Source organism: Gasterosteus aculeatus, chromosome 16, assembly GCF_964276395.1.
Source record: "Gasterosteus aculeatus chromosome 16, fGasAcu3.hap1.1, whole genome shotgun sequence".
NCBI classification, from domain to species: domain Eukaryota; kingdom Metazoa; phylum Chordata; class Actinopteri; order Perciformes; family Gasterosteidae; genus Gasterosteus; species Gasterosteus aculeatus.
This window is the reverse complement of record NC_135704.1, coordinates 2,488,227-2,507,119: the sequence shown is the minus strand read 5'-3', so window position 1 is coordinate 2,507,119 and position 18,893 is coordinate 2,488,227. Positions and strand designations below refer to the sequence as shown.

At 43.6% G+C, this 18,893-nt stretch overlaps 1 protein-coding gene across 5 annotated transcripts in view; it reads left to right on the top strand.

Annotated features, from left to right (window-relative positions):
* The window catches only part of col6a3 (collagen, type VI, alpha 3), a 55,968-nt gene that overhangs the window by 12,198 nt on the left and 24,877 nt on the right, over nucleotides 1–18,893 (top strand). For all 5 annotated transcript variants that reach the window (XM_078090670.1, XM_078090673.1, XM_078090671.1 and 2 more), the window contains 18 exons: nucleotides 131–724; nucleotides 1,878–2,504; nucleotides 2,602–3,192; nucleotides 5,748–6,338; nucleotides 6,510–7,094; nucleotides 8,131–8,730; nucleotides 8,994–9,587; nucleotides 9,817–10,416; nucleotides 10,680–11,273; nucleotides 11,503–12,102; nucleotides 12,366–12,959; nucleotides 13,189–13,788; nucleotides 14,052–14,645; nucleotides 14,873–15,472; nucleotides 15,736–16,329; nucleotides 16,559–17,158; nucleotides 17,422–18,015; nucleotides 18,245–18,844. In XM_078090670.1, coding sequence (XP_077946796.1) covers nucleotides 131–724; nucleotides 1,878–2,504; nucleotides 2,602–3,192; nucleotides 5,748–6,338; nucleotides 6,510–7,094; nucleotides 8,131–8,730; nucleotides 8,994–9,587; nucleotides 9,817–10,416; nucleotides 10,680–11,273; nucleotides 11,503–12,102; nucleotides 12,366–12,959; nucleotides 13,189–13,788; nucleotides 14,052–14,645; nucleotides 14,873–15,472; nucleotides 15,736–16,329; nucleotides 16,559–17,158; nucleotides 17,422–18,015; nucleotides 18,245–18,844 — 10,752 coding nt within the window. The remainder of the gene's footprint in view (nucleotides 1–130; nucleotides 725–1,877; nucleotides 2,505–2,601; nucleotides 3,193–5,747; nucleotides 6,339–6,509; nucleotides 7,095–8,130; nucleotides 8,731–8,993; nucleotides 9,588–9,816; nucleotides 10,417–10,679; nucleotides 11,274–11,502; nucleotides 12,103–12,365; nucleotides 12,960–13,188; nucleotides 13,789–14,051; nucleotides 14,646–14,872; nucleotides 15,473–15,735; nucleotides 16,330–16,558; nucleotides 17,159–17,421; nucleotides 18,016–18,244; nucleotides 18,845–18,893) is intronic.

The window sequence follows — 18,893 nt, the reverse complement described above, 5'->3', positions numbered from 1 at the left end:
TATAGTTAAAAGTATATTTAATTATAGAATATTGTTGGGGGGATTTGGTAGTATTTAGTACTTACAGGTTTATCATGATATCACTTAAAGTCAGCATTTATTGGCAACCTGCATTTTCTTTTATTTTCAGTCGTGGCTGTGGGAAAAAGAGACGTCATCTTCCTGATTGATAGTACAATGGGTGCAACATTCATAGACGCTGTGCGCAAGTTCATCAAGCGGTTTGTGGACACTATGCCAATTGGCCCAGACCAAGTTCAAGTGGGTGTGGCCCTGTTCAGTAATAACCCTCGACTGGAAATGGATCTCAACACCTATGGATCCAGGGAGGACTTAACTACAGCTGTGGCCGAGATCAAACCAAGACCAGGCCAGACAATCAACACTGGAGCAGCCTTGGACTTTGTGCGGGTGAATATGCTGCAGCCTGAGAAGGGAAGTCGTATTCAACAGGGGATTCCCCAGCTTTTACTTTTGCTGACCAGCAAAAAGTCCAGCGATGATGTGGAAGAACCTGCCATGGCCCTGAAAAGACTTGGTGTACTGACTTTGGCTGCAGGGGCCAAAACTGCTGAGGGAGAGGAACTGCAAAAGATTGCCTTCATGGAAAGCTTTTCATATAATTTAAAAGACTTCCGCTCACTGAACCGCAACCCAAAGCTAATTATTGATGCCCTCTCCACTCTATCTGGAGGGGTGTTTACCGAGGTACCCACAGAGCCAGGTAATGCATTATTCTATGTATGTTCATTGTAATGACAATTTTATAGATTAAATAACTGATGTGATGTATTAAAGGAAAACAAATGAATGAATTGAAAAAACAACCAATGGAGATACTTTGAAAAGTATCCTATATGAAAGAAGAAGAAAAATCAAATCATAGGTGCTTTTTTTTGGGGTTGCTAACCGAACGAAACCTATGGGAAAACTTTGATCAACATGTTGCGACAGCGCTTTCTTCCAATATCTCGATAAAACACAACACAGTAAAACAGCTTGATTCTGTAGGAGCTCTAACTGTAACAAGTGTGGTACGGACCCACAATCAGACAGACGAACAGCAGCAGTGACTTTAATCAGAGTCTTTACTTTCTTCCAGTGGTCAGAGACAGGTGAATTCCCAGGGCAGGGCGAGGTAATCCAAGACAGGCAGGGTCAGCAACCGAATATCAGTCAAGGGTAAATGCAGGAAAGCCTTGCATGCTGGGATGTACAATCTGGGTGCGAGTGAGTGAGTTACCGGGGTTTATATACTAAAAGGAGTGAGTGGGGTAAACAGGTGAGTGTGATTGAGCTGACGCTGTAGATGTGACAAGCACCTGCACTGAATGAACTGAGTGAGTTAGAGGTGGAAATGACGGGGTAGAAGTGACAGAGCCATGACACCAAACACTGCATTCAGAATACTGAGAAACAGCCATTTATTTTGGATGAGCATTAGGTAAATAGTAGAATATTTTGGTTCATGGTCCAAAATAATAAGGCTAGTATTATGGCCGATTGTGAAATAGTCACAACATACAATCTAATGGGGATTTTTTCAGTTAGAGTGATTTAGTATCAAATGGCACGAAAAAAACTTTATCAAATTTACCTGCCGTTGATATTGTGTAAGAGTAGAGAGGGTGTGCAGGATTCGCTGCCACATGTCCCGTGTCAAAGTGTACCTGAACAAAACACCTAACTGCCTCATGGGCACCTTTACGGCAGCACACTGCTCCCACTATGTGGGATGGGTTAAATGCAGAGAATAATTTACCCTACCGGAAATAATAATCTTTCTTTCTGCGATCTAGTTTTTGTTTTGGAATTGTTAGTAGGGTAGAGCCCTGCTGGATGATTTGTAAAAAAAAACTTTTTGTGCTTTTCCCTAGGTGTGGAGATAACCACAGTCCAGACTCAGAGAGTGGTCAGAGACATTGTCTTCCTTGTGGATGGCTCGAACTACATTGGCAGTGGTAACTTGCCATATGTGAGAGACTTCATCATCAACGTGGTCAACCAGCTGGATGTACGTCCTGATAGGGTTCAGATTGGCCTCCTCCAGTTTGCTGACCGTCAAAAAATTGAGTTTTACCTGAACACCTTCAGCAACAGGGAAGATGTTGTGAATAAAATCTCTCAACTGAGGCTCACTGGTGGTTCAGTTTTGAATACAGGAGCTGCATTGGATTATGCCCTTCGCAATATGTTCAACACATCAACTGGCTCACGCAGGAGGCAGGGAGTCCAGCAGGTGTTGGTTCTGGTTACAGGTGGACCAGCCCAGGATCAAGTTAAATTGGTCGCTGATAAGTTGGCTGTCAATGGAATTTTGACTTTCACTGTCACTTCTGGGCAAGCGGATGAAGCCATAATGAAAACTGTAGCCTTTGTTCCAGATTTGGCTTACCATGAAACAAGTTTCCCTAATTTGCCAGCTATAGCAGAACTAATCATGACAAAGTTGACAACAGTAGTTGGCAATACAGATGTAACAATATCCATCCAAGAGGAAATTGGTGAGATTTGCATCCCTCTGTTTCTATCAGAAATGAAATACATCTGATGTGAATAATGGTATAACTGAAACTTTTTTTCGTTGTTGATTTCCCTCAGTTGTTGCTGGAGCAGAAAGAGATGTTGCCTTTCTCATTGATGGATCAGAAAACGTTCGAGCAGATTTTGCCTACATCCGGGACTTCATCATTAAAGTCATTGAACCACTTGACATTGGGATTGACAAGGTGCGAGTTTCAGTGGTTCAACACAGCGAGAGGCCAACTCCAATATTCTACCTTAACACTCATCAAACCAAAGATGAAGTAATAAGAGCTGTTAATGCAATGACATTGACTGGTGGACGTAACCTAAACACAGGAACCGCTCTAAAATTCATGAAGGACACTATCTTGTCCGAAAGGTATGGTAGCCGGGCTGCACAAAATGTCCCTCAGTTTCTAATTGTTTTGACTGGAGGAAGATCCAGGGATAACGTGAAGGATTCTGCAAGTGCGCTGAAGACAAAGGGAGTCGTACCATTTGGTGTTGGTGTCAAGGATGCTGACCCAAAGCAGATTGAGGCCATTTCACTCAACCCTTCTTTTGCCTTCAATGTGAGGGAATTCAGTGAGCTTAGCAGTATACCACAAAGGCTCAATAACTATGTGCAACTCTCAAAGGAAGAGCTGACCACAGTTCTACAACAAGGTAAGCTAAATCTCTTTTTATATGGTCTCTTCTTCTTCTTCTTCTTCTTCTTCTTAAATGAAAAAGCCATTTCTACATATATATTTTTTGTTCATTATCAGACAAACTTCATTTTTGTTGAGTCTTAGCAAAAACACATTCTGCAAAATAGATAGAAAAAAAAAAAAATAGAAAATAGATATTGTGTTACTTCTGGATGGCTCTGATAACACAAGAGATGGACTCCCTGAGTTAAAACAATTTGTCCAGAGCATAGTGGAGAACTTCTCTGTCAGTAAGAACCAAGACAGATGGTCTGCGGCTCAGTTTGCTGATACTCCTGAGGTCATTTTTTATTTGAATGCTCACGAGGCAAATAATTATACAATGAAGCCATTGATAATTTATGGCACATGGGTGGAAGGCACCTTTATATCGGGGTAGCTCTCCAGTTTGTCAGGCACAGTGTCTTCACTTCCTCAACAGGTAGTAGAAGTTTAGAAGGAGTGCCCCGGATTTTAATTATTGTAAGTAGTAAACCATCCACTGATAAGGTGTGAAGCCCAGCCTTTGGTCTTAAGGAGCATTGAATTATGTCTGCGGAGATCGGAGTGGGAGAAGCCAATAAAAAGAATTGCCTACACACCTGGTTTCACATACAAAGTCACTGATATCTCTAAATCGACCTCTATCCAATCACAACTTTCATGTCTCTATAAAAGTCAAGTTAAAGTCACTCAAGAATTTAGCACCAGGTGGCTCTCTGTATCTTTTCTGCTTTTAAGAAGGTATCCCTCTTTTATCCTTACAGTGATTTCCCCTTCCATTATACCAGCGGGGTGCCCCCCCCGTCCTCCTTACCCCCCTCCCCTAGCTGAAATTACTCCCTCCTCCCGGGTGCCTGAATTTGAATGTCGGTGTTACACCCCCCCGTACCCACCCCTGAAGTCGTACACCTAGGGAAAACACTGCCTTCTTTCATATCGTCCACATCAATGTTACTTGTTAAGTTAGGAGTCAACATATTCTTCTGGATATAATCCTTTCAGAGAAGTGGCTTATCTTTCTTTCCATACTCAATTTATTTCTAGACTGTTAACCTACTTATGCTGAAAATACACATCGTTGTAAAACAGTCTTGAAAACGTTTACTCATGTATCAACTTGTTGCCACAGTGAGTAAAAAGTGGGACATAGTGCTTCTGCTTGATGGCAAGTTCATCAGAAAAATAACGAACGAGCTTGACATTGGTGAAGATAAAGTTTTAATAGCAGTATAATGATGATACTACAATATAGTTCAACCTAAAAACGTACACATCCAAATAGGTTTTAATCCATGCTACAAGAAATCTGCGCCATAAGGAAGAAGACCTCAAAACACTGGAGCTGGACTCCAGCTTGTACGAAACCGTGTTTACACGGCTTCATCTGGGAGTAGACGCATGGAGGGAATCCCCCAGATTTTATTTTTACTGACTTGTGGCAAATACAATGAAAATGTTTCAGAGGAGGCATTGGACCTAAAACAGATCGGCATTATGTCTTTCTCCATTGGCATGAAAAATACTACACAGGCAGAGATTGAAAAATATGCTGTTTCCTCGAGATTTATTTGCAACTTTCCTGTCTTTGGGGAGATTTTGAGAGATAGCTGCATTTGTCCGGAATAAAATACATGTTGAGCCCACAACTGTTGTAGGTAAGATGTACAAATTAGAATTCGAGAATCAAACTGAGCCTCCCCTTATGGTCTAACTACTTTTTCGTTCACATTTTGAATTGGAATGAAATTGTATCATCTTTTGAAGAACATCAGTGGAACGGTTCCATGCTTTCCATGTCTCATTGGCTCTCATACTTTTCTTCTTGTACCTCTTGAGAGTCTTGTCTTGCTTTAAAACGGCCTTTCTTTGTGTTCCTAAGCTCTTCTTTAAGCCAGTGAAAATCACATTGTTGTGTACGTATAGATTTGAAGAATGTTTAAATATTATATTCAGCTATCTTTCTTTCATTTGTGAAAAAATGATATGCTCCTCATCTTGCAGATATATCTGAGTTTCACACAGTGGGAGCAGTGTGCTGCCGTAAGGGCGCCCAAGGAGCAGTTAGGGGTTAGGTGTCTTCGACATAGGATATGGAGCAGCCAGGGTTCTAATGGCAAATCCTGTGGTTCCCAGTTGACCCTCTCTACTCCATGCGCCACGGTCACCCACGTATTTTGTAATGTCTCCTCTATTCTCTGGATGTACTTATACATTTTCTTCTATAATTATGCTTGAAACAATAAGAAATTAACATAGGAGAAGAGAAAAATAGGCTTTACCATATAGGATTCGATATAGATTATTTATTTACTAAATGACCGTAAAACATTCTTTATCCTAATAAATAAATACATTTTTTGCTGTTCAGTATTTTGGACCTATCCAGTGGCGAGGATTGAGTCAACAGGTTCATTTAAAATAATAGAGCTGGTTGTACACGCGAGGTAACTGAACATTTGGAGGAATAATAGAATTTTCCTCACAAATTTCCTCATCAATTATTTTGCTTATATCCTTGTCTTATTGCAGATCCCAACAGAAGAGAGATAGTTTTTGTGCTTGATGGTTCTGATGACTCTCAGCAAAGATTCCCAGATATTAAGGATTTTGTGCAGAGGATAGTGGTGGACCTTAACATTGATAAAAACAAAGATCGTGTGGCTGTGGTCCAATACAGCAACACGGCACAGATTGATTTTAACCTAGGACGTTACACAACAGGGGATGATGTTCTCGATGCAGTAAGACGCCTCAGTCACAAAGGAGGGTACCCTCACAACATTGGGGCAGCTCTCCAGTATGTGAGGGACCACGTATTTACTTCTGACTCAGGAAGTAGACTCCTTGGAGTTCCACAGATACTCATACTACTGAGTAGTGGAAGATCTGGAGATGACATAAGAACCCCTGTCAGAATGCTAAAAGAGACTGGTGTCATATCAATTGCTGTTGGAACACCTGATGCTGACACTCTTGAGCTGCAGACAATCTCTCATGAACCTAAATATGTGGTCTCTGTTACTGATTACGAGGAGCTTCCCAAGGCTAAGGAAGATGTCTTGTCACTGATACAAAGTGCTTCCCATCACACAGAGCAAACTGCTTCCTCAATGGCTTTTGGTGAGATATATTATTTTAACCTTTTAGCTGAAGCATTTCCTTTTTAGTTAACAGGGTTATGGGCTAGAATAGAATGAGGTAAATGCCATCACTGTATCATGGGGACTGTCACTACCTGTAACTGCAAGAAATCACATGAAGTTTCTGTCTACATCTTTGTCTTTGTTGCAGATACTGAGAAAAATGATGTAGTATTTCTTATTGATGGATCGTTTGACTCAAGAAACGGCTTTGAAGAGATACGACTCTTTGTTAAAAAAATAGTTGAAAGTTTAAACATAGATGAGAACAGAGACCAAGTTGCTGTTGTTCAATACAACCGTGACTCCACAGTCAACTTCTACCTGAATTCCTATTCAACCAAGAATGATGTTCTCAATTCCATTGGAAAAATAAGACACAAGTCGGGGAGACCCCTCAACATTGGCAAAGCACTTGAGTTTGTCAGAGACAATGTCTTTGCTGCTTCAGTTGGAGGTAGAAATGCAGAATCAGTCCCACAATATCTGTATGTTTTTAGTGGTGGAAGATCAGGGGATGATGTCAGAGGACCAGCACAGTCTCTCAAAGTGAATGGGATAAAGACTTTTACTATTGGCTCAAAGAATGCTGATACGTTGGAAATGCAAACCATCTCTTTCACGCCTGCATATTATTTTCATGTGACAAACTTCAACAATCTGCAAAGCATACATCCATCTGTCGAGGCCACATTGAGGGGTACAGAAGACACAACAGAATTTCCAACTGTGAATGGTAAGACCTGAAAAAATGATCAATGAGCATCTAAGACCTGTTTTCTACGTGTTGCATTACTGTATATTAGGTGCAAAAATCCGAAGTATCTGTCTTTAGCATAGATGTGTTCGTATTAATATTAGAAACTACTGAAAAAATAAAACCCAAGAACGCTGATGTTGTTATTCTGATTGATAGATCTGATGATATGCGAACAAGTAAAAGACAAATTTTGGATTTTGTCAGAGACCTCGCCGATCAAATGGAAATTGATTGAATACAGCAAGGAGCCCACTACTAAATTAAATAACACAATAATTAAGATAATTTCAATAAGTAACTATATAAGTAACCTTGCCTCTGGTCCTGATATTAATTGACAAATACAAATTCTATGTAATTTTGTGTAAAATAAAAAAACGCTATGTTTCTTTAAAAAGTTCAATTTGCACAGGTGAACACTAACGTTTACTGTGTGATTGTATTCAACTCTGTCACCCTAATATACTGCACAGAACATAGCAGTCCCAGAGGCATCAATATCATACTAAGACCAATAACGCCTTCTAAATTTATCTAACTATCAACTCATCGCAAAACAATATTTTGTCAAACCTTTAGTATCTTAAAGCTGATGTTTGTACATGGTTAACATTTATAAATGTGATCAAGTAACATTGTTACATAGGTTTAACCTTGTCAAACAATTGTGGATAGGTCTAGGCAATTTAAACCTGGGTACATTTGAAAGAATATCATAGTAAAGCTTGTGTGTCTTGATCAATTAGCCGCAACTGTTGACCTCCATGGAATACTTTTGTATAGTAGATCAGTTATTATGAGAATAAGGACGACATTAACTTTGAAATTAGTTAAAATATATAAAAGTGTGTTTCCTTCCGGTCACATCAGCCAACGCCACTTTGGCAAGACGGTAGAGCTTGAAATAATAGAAACATGTTGAAACCTTTGCACTGACTTTCATCATCTGACTTTTGGACTATGAGTGTTTCACGCATGAACCAAAACATGTCTTTGACTCTATGTTTCCCAGTGGTGGCAAAGCCAACGGGAAGAGATGTTGTGTTCTTACTGGATGGATCTGACGGTACTAGAACTGGATTCCGAGCCATGCAAGACTTTGTCCAAAGAGTAGTAGAGAGACTCAGTGTTGATGATAGCAAAGACCGTGTCGCAGTGGTTCAGTACAGCAGAGAGCCAACTGTCCAGTTCTATTTGAACACATATGGGACAAAAGTCCAGATCCTTGACGTTGTCAAAGGTTTGAGGCACAAAGGCGGAAGACCCCTCAACACTGGAGCAGCTCTCCAGTACTTGAGGGACAATGTTTTCACAGCCTCTGCCGGAAGCAGGCGCCTGGAAGGAGCTCCACAGGTCCTGATACTGCTAAGTGGTGGACGGTCTTCTGACAGTGTTGATGCGGCAGCCTCTGCTCTTAAACAGTTGGGTGTCATGACCTTTGCAATTGGAACCAGGGGATCTGATAGCAGAGAACTGCAGAAGATATCCCACGATGACAATTCTGCTGTCTCTGTGTCTGATTTCACCGACCTTCAACTCATCCAAGAGCAACTTCAGTCCTCTCTGGAGGTTTTGGTTACTGACGTCAAACCTGAATCCCCAACTGAACTTGGTACGTAAACAAGCACTGCCTCTTGGTGTCCTCAAAGGGTTCTTGAGTAGCTCCACCTACCGTGTGGGATATGAATCCAGTGAAGTACCTGTTTTGCTCAATAACTATTTGTTAAAAGAGGCTTCCGTGTACTTCCCTACTGTGAAAGGTTTGAGAACGCAGGCCTTGTCCTTTGCAAAGAAATAGCTCAGCAATTTAGGATTCGAACAAAGGTGTACCTTTTGCAATGTTATTTCATTTTTTGTCTTCCTGTCTTTTCTTAGCTCACACTACCCAAAGGGATATTGTTTTCCTTCTGGATGGCTCTGACAGCACAAGGAATGGCTTCCCCGCTGTGCGTGATTTTGTTGAGAAAGTGGTTGAAAAACTAAATGTGGGCGAAAGAAAAGACCGTGTCTCTGTAGTCCAATACAGCAGAGATGTAGAGGTCCAATTCTATTTGAATACATACACCACAAAAGAAGATATTTTGGATTCGGTAAGAGGGCTGAAGCACAAAGGAGGCAGGCCTCTCAACACCGGGGCTGCCCTTCAATACGTCAGCGACAACGTCTTTACAAACCCCGCCGGGAGTAGGCGCCTGCAAGGTGTTCCGCAGATTTTGATTCTACTAAATGGTGGAAGGTCTTTTGACAATGTAGATACTCCAGCCTCTGTTCTGAAACAGCAGGGCATCATTGTCATTGGCATTGGAACGAGGAACTCTGACAGTGGGGAGCTGCGGAGGGTATCACATGACCCAAATTACACTCTATCTGTGTCGGAATTCACTGAACTCCCCAGTGTCCAAGAACAGATTTCCTCTCTAATGAGCACAGTGCTTGTGAGGGCCACACCCATGACACCAACAGTAACTGGTAAGAGAGTAACTAAATTGACATTTCAAGATTATGGTAGCATTTACTTAAACTGTATAAAAGTGTGTTTCCTTTCGGTCACATCAGCCAACGCCAATTTGGCAAGACGGTAGAGCTTGAAATAATAGAAACATGTTGAAACCTTTGCACTGACTTTCATCATCTGACTTTTGGACTATGAGTGTTTCACGCATGAACCAAAACATGTCTTTGACTCTATGTTTCCCAGTGGTGGCAAAGCCAACGGGAAGAGATGTTGTGTTCTTGCTGGATGGATCTGACGGTACTAGAACTGGATTCCGAGCCATGCAAGACTTTGTCCAAAGAGTAGTAGAGAGACTCAGTGTTGATGATAGCAAAGACCGTGTCGCAGTGGTTCAGTACAGCAGAGAGCCAACTGTCCAGTTCTATTTGAACACATATGGGACAAAAGTCCAGATCCTTGACGTTGTCAAAGGTTTGAGGCACAAAGGCGGAAGACCCCTCAACACTGGAGCAGCTCTCCAGTACTTGAGGGACAATGTTTTCACAGCCTCTGCCGGAAGCAGGCGCCTGGAAGGAGCTCCACAGGTCCTGATACTGCTAAGTGGTGGACGGTCTTCTGACAGTGTTGATGCGGCAGCCTCTGCTCTTAAACAGTTGGGTGTCATGACCTTTGCAATTGGAACCAGGGGATCTGATAGCAGAGAACTGCAGAAGATATCCCACGATGACAATTCTGCTGTCTCTGTGTCTGATTTCACCGACCTTCAACTCATCCAAGAGCAACTTCAGTCCTCTCTGGAGGTTTTGGTTACTGACGTCAAACCTGAATCGCCAACTGAACTTGGTACGTAAACAAGCACTGCCTCTTGGTGTCCTCAAAGGGTTCTTGAGTAGCTCCACCTACCGTGTGGGATATGAATCCAGTGAAGTACCTGTTTTGCTCAATAACTATTTGTTAAAAGAGGCTTCCGTGTACTTCCCTACTGTGAAAAGTTTGAGAACGCAGGCCTTGTCCTTTGCAAAGAAATAGCTCAGCAATTTAGGATTCGAACAAAGGTGTACCTTTTGCAATGTTATTTCATTTTTTGTCTTCCTGTCTTTTCTTAGCTCACACTACCCAAAGGGATATTGTTTTCCTTCTGGATGGCTCTGACAGCACAAGGAATGGCTTCCCCGCTGTGCGTGATTTTGTTGAGAAAGTGGTTGAAAAACTAAATGTGGGCGAAAGAAAAGACCGTGTCTCTGTAGTCCAATACAGCAGAGATGTAGAGGTCCAATTCTATTTGAATACATACACCACAAAAGAAGATATTTTGGATTCGGTAAGAGGGCTGAAGCACAAAGGAGGCAGGCCTCTCAACACCGGGGCTGCCCTTCAATACGTCAGCGACAACGTCTTTACAAACCCCGCCGGGAGTAGGCGCCTGCAAGGTGTTCCGCAGATTTTGATTCTACTAAATGGTGGAAGGTCTTTTGACAATGTAGATACTCCAGCCTCTGTTCTGAAACAGCAGGGCATCATTGTCATTGGCATTGGAACGAGGAACTCTGACAGTGGGGAGCTGCGGAGGGTATCACATGACCCAAATTACACTCTATCTGTGTCGGAATTCACTGAACTCCCCAGTGTCCAAGAACAGATTTCCTCTCTAATGAGCACAGTGCTTGTGAGGGCCACACCCATGACACCAACAGTAACTGGTAAGAGAGTAACTAAATTGACATTTCAAGATTATGGTAGCATTTACTTAAACTGTATAAAAGTGTGTTTCCTTTCGGTCACATCAGCCAACGCCACTTTGGCAAGACGGTAGAGCTTGAAATAATAGAAACATGTTGAAACCTTTGCACTGACTTTCATCATCTTACTTTTGGACTATGAGTGTTTCACGCATGAACCAAAACATGTCTTTGACTCTATGTTTCCCAGTGGTGGCAAAGCCAACGGGAAGAGATGTTGTGTTCTTGCTGGATGGATCTGACGGTACTAGAACTGGCTTCCGAGCCATGCAAGACTTTGTCCAAAGAGTAGTAGAGAGACTCAGTGTTGATGATAGCAAAGACCGTGTCGCAGTGGTTCAGTACAGCAGAGAGCCAACTGTCCAGTTCTATTTGAACACATATGGGACAAAAGTCCAGATCCTTGACGTCGTCAAAGGTTTGAGGCACAAAGGCGGAAGACCCCTCAACACTGGAGCAGCTCTCCAGTACTTGAGGGACAATGTTTTCACAGCCTCTGCCGGAAGCAGGCGCCTGGAAGGAGCTCCACAGGTCCTGATACTGCTAAGTGGTGGACGGTCTTCTGACAGTGTTGATGCGGCAGCCTCTGCTCTTAAACAGTTGGGTGTCATGACCTTTGCAATTGGAACCAGGGGATCTGATAGCAGAGAACTGCAGAAGATATCCCACGATGACAATTCTGCTGTCTCTGTGTCTGATTTCACCGACCTTCAACTCATCCAAGAGCAACTTCAGTCCTCTCTGGAGGTTTTGGTTACTGACGTCAAACCTGAATCCTCAACTGAACTTGGTACGTAAACAAGCACTGCCTCTTGGTGTCCTCAAAGGGTTCTTGAGTAGCTCCACCTACCGTGTGGGATATGAATCCAGTGAAGTACCTGTTTTGCTCAATAACTATTTGTTAAAAGAGGCTTCCGTGTACTTCCCTACTGTGAAAGGTTTGAGAACGCAGGCCTTGTCCTTTGCAAAGAAATAGCTCAGCAATTTAGGATTCGAACAAAGGTGTACCTTTTGCAATGTTATTTCATTTTTTGTCTTCCTGTCTTTTCTTAGCTCACACTACCCAAAGGGATATTGTTTTCCTTCTGGATGGCTCTGACAGCACAAGGAATGGCTTCCCCGCTGTGCGTGATTTTGTTGAGAAAGTGGTTGAAAAACTAAATGTGGGCGAAAGAAAAGACCGTGTCTCTGTAGTCCAATACAGCAGAGATGTAGAGGTCCAATTCTATTTGAATACATACACCACAAAAGAAGATATTTTGGATTCGGTAAGAGGGCTGAAGCACAAAGGAGGCAGGCCTCTCAACACCGGGGCTGCCCTTCAATACGTCAGCGACAACGTCTTTACAAACCCCGCCGGGAGTAGGCGCCTGCAAGGTGTTCCGCAGATTTTGATTCTACTAAATGGTGGAAGGTCTTTTGACAATGTAGATACTCCAGCCTCTGTTCTGAAACAGCAGGGCATCATTGTCATTGGCATTGGAACGAGGAACTCTGACAGTGGGGAGCTGCGGAGGGTATCACATGACCCAAATTACACTCTATCTGTGTCGGAATTCACTGAACTCCCCAGTGTCCAAGAACAGATTTCCTCTCTAATGAGCACAGTGCTTGTGAGGGCCACACCCATGACACCAACAGTAACTGGTAAGAGAGTAACTAAATTGACATTTCAAGATTATGGTAGCATTTACTTAAACTGTATAAAAGTGTGTTTCCTTTCGGTCACATCAGCCAACGCCACTTTGGCAAGACGGTAGAGCTTGAAATAATAGAAACATGTTGAAACCTTTGCACTGACTTTCATCATCTGACTTTTGGACTGTGAGTGTTTCACGCATGAACCAAAACATGTCTTTGACTCTATGTTTCCCAGTGGTGGCAAAGCCAACGGGAAGAGATGTTGTGTTCTTGCTGGATGGATCTGACGGTACTAGAACTGGCTTCCGAGCCATGCAAGACTTTGTCCAAAGAGTAGTAGAGAGACTCAGTGTTGATGATAGCAAAGACCGTGTCGCAGTGGTTCAGTACAGCAGAGAGCCAACTGTCCAGTTCTATTTGAACACATATGGGACAAAAGTCCAGATCCTTGACGTCGTCAAAGGTTTGAGGCACAAAGGCGGAAGACCCCTCAACACTGGAGCAGCTCTCCAGTACTTGAGGGACAATGTTTTCACAGCCTCTGCCGGAAGCAGGCGCCTGGAAGGAGCTCCACAGGTCCTGATACTGCTAAGTGGTGGACGGTCTTCTGACAGTGTTGATGCGGCAGCCTCTGCTCTTAAACAGTTGGGTGTCATGACCTTTGCAATTGGAACCAGGGGATCTGATAGCAGAGAACTGCAGAAGATATCCCACGATGACAATTCTGCTGTCTCTGTGTCTGATTTCACCGACCTTCAACTCATCCAAGAGCAACTTCAGTCCTCTCTGGAGGTTTTGGTTACTGACGTCAAACCTGAATCCCCAACTGAACTTGGTACGTAAACAAGCACTGCCTCTTGGTGTCCTCAAAGGGTTCTTGAGTAGCTCCACCTACCGTGTGGGATATGAATCCAGTGAAGTACCTGTTTTGCTCAATAACTATTTGTTAAAAGAGGCTTCCGTGTACTTCCCTACTGTGAAAGGTTTGAGAACGCAGGCCTTGTCCTTTGCAAAGAAATAGCTCAGCAATTTAGGATTCGAACAAAGGTGTACCTTTTGCAATGTTATTTCATTTTTTGTCTTCCTGTCTTTTCTTAGCTCACACTACCCAAAGGGATATTGTTTTCCTTCTGGATGGCTCTGACAGCACAAGGAATGGCTTCCCCGCTGTGCGTGATTTTGTTGAGAAAGTGGTTGAAAAACTAAATGTGGGCGAAAGAAAAGACCGTGTCTCTGTAGTCCAATACAGCAGAGATGTAGAGGTCCAATTCTATTTGAATACATACACCACAAAAGAAGATATTTTGGATTCGGTAAGAGGGCTGAAGCACAAAGGAGGCAGGCCTCTCAACACCGGGGCTGCCCTTCAATACGTCAGCGACAACGTCTTTACAAACCCCGCCGGGAGTAGGCGCCTGCAAGGTGTTCCGCAGATTTTGATTCTACTAAATGGTGGAAGGTCTTTTGACAATGTAGATACTCCAGCCTCTGTTCTGAAACAGCAGGGCATCATTGTCATTGGCATTGGAACGAGGAACTCTGACAGTGGGGAGCTGCGGAGGGTATCACATGACCCAAATTACACTCTATCTGTGTCGGAATTCACTGAACTCCCCAGTGTCCAAGAACAGATTTCCTCTCTAATGAGCACAGTGCTTGTGAGGGCCACACCCATGACACCAACAGTAACTGGTAAGAGAGTAACTAAATTGACATTTCAAGATTATGGTAGCATTTACTTAAACTGTATAAAAGTGTGTTTCCTTTCGGTCACATCAGCCAACGCCACTTTGGCAAGACGGTAGAGCTTGAAATAATAGAAACATGTTGAAACCTTTGCACTGACTTTCATCATCTGACTTTTGGACTATGAGTGTTTCACGCATGAACCAAAACATGTCTTTGACTATGTTTCCCAGTGGTGGCAAAGCCAACGGGAAGAGATGTTGTGTTCTTGCTGGATGGATCTGATGGTACTAGAACTGGCTTCCGAGCCATGCAAGACTTTGTCCAAAGAGTAGTAGAGAGACTCAGTGTTGATGATAGCAAAGACCGTGTCGCAGTGGTTCAGTACAGCAGAGAGCCAACTGTCCAGTTCTATTTGAACACATATGGGACAAAAGTCCAGATCCTTGACGTCGTCAAAGGTTTGAGGCACAAAGGCGGAAGACCCCTCAACACTGGAGCAGCTCTCCAGTACTTGAGGGACAATGTTTTCACAGCCTCTGCCGGAAGCAGGCGCCTGGAAGGAGCTCCACAGGTCCTGATACTGCTAAGTGGTGGACGGTCTTCTGACAGTGTTGATGCGGCAGCTTCTGCTCTTAAACAGTTGGGTGTCATGACCTTTGCAATTGGAACCAGGGGATCTGATAGCAGAGAACTGCAGAAGATATCCCACGATGACAATTCTGCTGTCTCTGTGTCTGATTTCACCGACCTTCAACTCATCCAAGAGCAACTTCAGTCCTCTCTGGAGGTTTTGGTTACTGACGTCAAACCTGAATCCCCAACTGAACTTGGTACGTAAACAAGCACTGCCTCTTGGTGTCCTCAAAGGGTTCTTGAGTAGCTCCACCTACCGTGTGGGATATGAATCCCGTGAAGTACCTGTTTTGCTCAATAACTATTTGTTAAAAGAGGCTTCCGTGTACTTCCCTACTGTGAAAGGTTTGAGAACGCAGGCCTTGTCCTTTGCAAAGAAATAGCTCAGCAATTTAGGATTCGAACAAAGGTGTACCTTTTGCAATGTTATTTCATTTTTTGTCTTCCTGTCTTTTCTTAGCTCACACTACCCAAAGGGATATTGTTTTCCTTCTGGATGGCTCTGACAGCACAAGGAATGGCTTCCCCGCTGTGCGTGATTTTGTTGAGAAAGTGGTTGAAAAACTAAATGTGGGCGAAAGAAAAGACCGTGTCTCTGTAGTCCAATACAGCAGAGATGTAGAGGTCCAATTCTATTTGAATACATACACCACAAAAGAAGATATTTTGGATTCGGTAAGAGGGCTGAAGCACAAAGGAGGCAGGCCTCTCAACACCGGGGCTGCCCTTCAATACGTCAGCGACAACGTCTTTACAAACCCCGCCGGGAGTAGGCGCCTGCAAGCTGTTCCGCAGATTTTGATTCTACTAAATGGTGGAAGGTCTTTTGACAATGTAGATACTCCAGCCTCTGTTCTGAAACAGCAGGGCATCATTGTCATTGGCATTGGAACGAGGAACTCTGACAGTGGGGAGCTGCGGAGGGTATCACATGACCCAAATTACACTCTATCTGTGTCGGAATTCACTGAACTCCCCAGTGTCCAAGAACAGATTTCCTCTCTAATGAGCACAGTGCTTGTGAGGGCCACACCCATGACACCAACAGTAACTGGTAAGAGAGTAACTAAATTGACATTTCAAGATTATGGTAGCATTTACTTAAACTGTATAAAAGTGTGTTTCCTTTCGGTCACATCAGCCAACGCCACTTTGGCAAGACGGTAGAGCTTGAAATAATAGAAACATGTTGAAACCTTTGCACTGACTTTCATCATCTGACTTTTGGACTATGAGTGTTTCACGCATGAACCAAAACATGTCTTTGACTCTATGTTTCCCAGTGGTGGCAAAGCCAACGGGAAGAGATGTTGTGTTCTTGCTGGATGGATCTGATGGTACTAGAACTGGCTTCCGAGCCATGCAAGACTTTGTCCAAAGAGTAGTAGAGAGACTCAGTGTTGATGATAGCAAAGACCGTGTCGCAGTGGTTCAGTACAGCAGAGAGCCAACTGTCCAGTTCTATTTGAACACATATGGGACAAAAGTCCAGATCCTTGACGTCGTCAAAGGTTTGAGGCACAAAGGCGGAAGACCCCTCAACACTGGAGCAGCTCTCCAGTACTTGAGGGACAATGTTTTCACAGCCTCTGCCGGAAGCAGGCGCCTGGAAGGAGCTCCACAGGTCCTGATACTGCTAAGTGGTGGACGGTCTTCTGACAGTGTTGATGCGGCAGCTTCTGCTCTTAAACAGTTGGGTGTCATGACCTTTGCAATTGGAACCAGGGGATCTGATAGCAGAGAACTGCAGAAGATATCCCACGATGACAATTCTGCTGTCTCTGTGTCTGATTTCACCGACCTTCAACTCATCCAAGAGCAACTTCAGTCCTCTCTGGAGGTTTTGGTTACTGACGTCAAACCTGAATCCCCAACTGAACTTGGTACGTAAACAAGCACTGCCTCTTGGTGTCCTCAAAGGGTTCTTGAGTAGCTCCACCTACCGTGTGGGATATGAATCCAGTGAAGTACCTGTTTTGCTCAATAACTATTTGTTAAAAGAGGCTTCCGTGTACTTCCCTACTGTGAAAGGTTTGAGAACGCAGGCCTTGTCCTTTGCAAAGAAATAGCTCAGCAATTTAGGATTCGAACAAAGGTGTACCTTTTGCAATGTTATTTCATTTTTTGTCTTCCTGTCTTTTCTTAGCTCACACTACCCAAAGGGATATTGTTTTCCTTCTGGATGGCTCTGACAGCACAAGGAATGGCTTCCCCGCTGTGCGTGATTTTGTTGAGAAAGTGGTTGAAAAACTAAATGTGGGCGAAAGAAAAGACCGTGTCTCTGTAGTCCAATACAGCAGAGATGTAGAGGTCCAATTCTATTTGAATACATACACCACAAAAGAAGATATTTTGGATTCGGTAAGAGGGCTGAAGCACAAAGGAGGCAGGCCTCTCAACACCGGGGCTGCCCTTCAATACGTCAGCGACAACGTCTTTACAAACCCCGCCGGGAGTAGGCGCCTGCAAGCTGTTCCGCAGATTTTGATTCTACTAAATGGTGGAAGGTCTTTTGACAATGTAGATACTCCAGCCTCTGTTCTGAAACAGCAGGGCATCATTGTCATTGGCATTGGAACGAGGAACTCTGACAGTGGGGAGCTGCGGAGGGTATCACATGACCCAAATTACACTCTATCTGTGTCGGAATTCACTGAACTCCCCAGTGTCCAAGAACAGATTTCCTCTCTAATGAGCACAGTGCTTGTGAGGGCCACACCCATGACACCAACAGTAACTGGTAAGAGAGTAACTAAATTGACATTTCAAGATTATGGTAGCATTTACTTAAACTGTATAAAAGTGTGTTTCCTTTCGGTCACATCAGCCAACGCCACTTTGGCAAGACGGTAGAGCTTGAAATAATAGAAACATGTTGAAACCTTTGCACTGACTTTCATCATCTGACTTTTGGACTATGAGTGTTTCACGCATGAACCAAAACATGTCTTTGACTCTATGTTTCCCAGTGGTGGCAAAGCCAACGGGAAGAGATGTTGTGTTCTTGCTGGATGGATCTGATGGTACTAGAACTGGCTTCCGAGCCATGCAAGACTTTGTCCAAAGAGTAGTAGAGAGACTCAGTGTTGATGATAGCAAAGACCGTGTCGCAGTGGTTCAGTACAGCAGAGAGCCAACTGTCCAGTTCTATTTGAACACATATGGGACAAAAGTCCAGATCCTTGACGTCGTCAAAGGTTTGAGGCACAAAGGCGGAAGACCCCTCAACACTGGAGCAGCTCTCCAGTACTTGAGGGACAATGTTTTCACAGCCTCTGCCGGAAGCAGGCGCCTGGAAGGAGCTCCACAGGTCCTGATACTGCTAAGTGGTGGACGGTCTTCTGACAGTGTTGATGCGGCAGCTTCTGCTCTTAAACAGTTGGGTGTCATGACCTTTGCAATTGGAACCAGGGGATCTGATAGCAGAGAACTGCAGAAGATATCCCACGATGACAATTCTGCTGTCTCTGTGTCTGATTTCACCGACCTTCAACTCATCCAAGAGCAACTTCAGTCCTCTCTGGAGGTTTTGGTTACTGACGTCAAACCTGAATCCCCAACTGAACTTGGTACGTAAACAAGCACTGCCTCTTGGTGTCCTCAAAGGGTTCTTGAGTA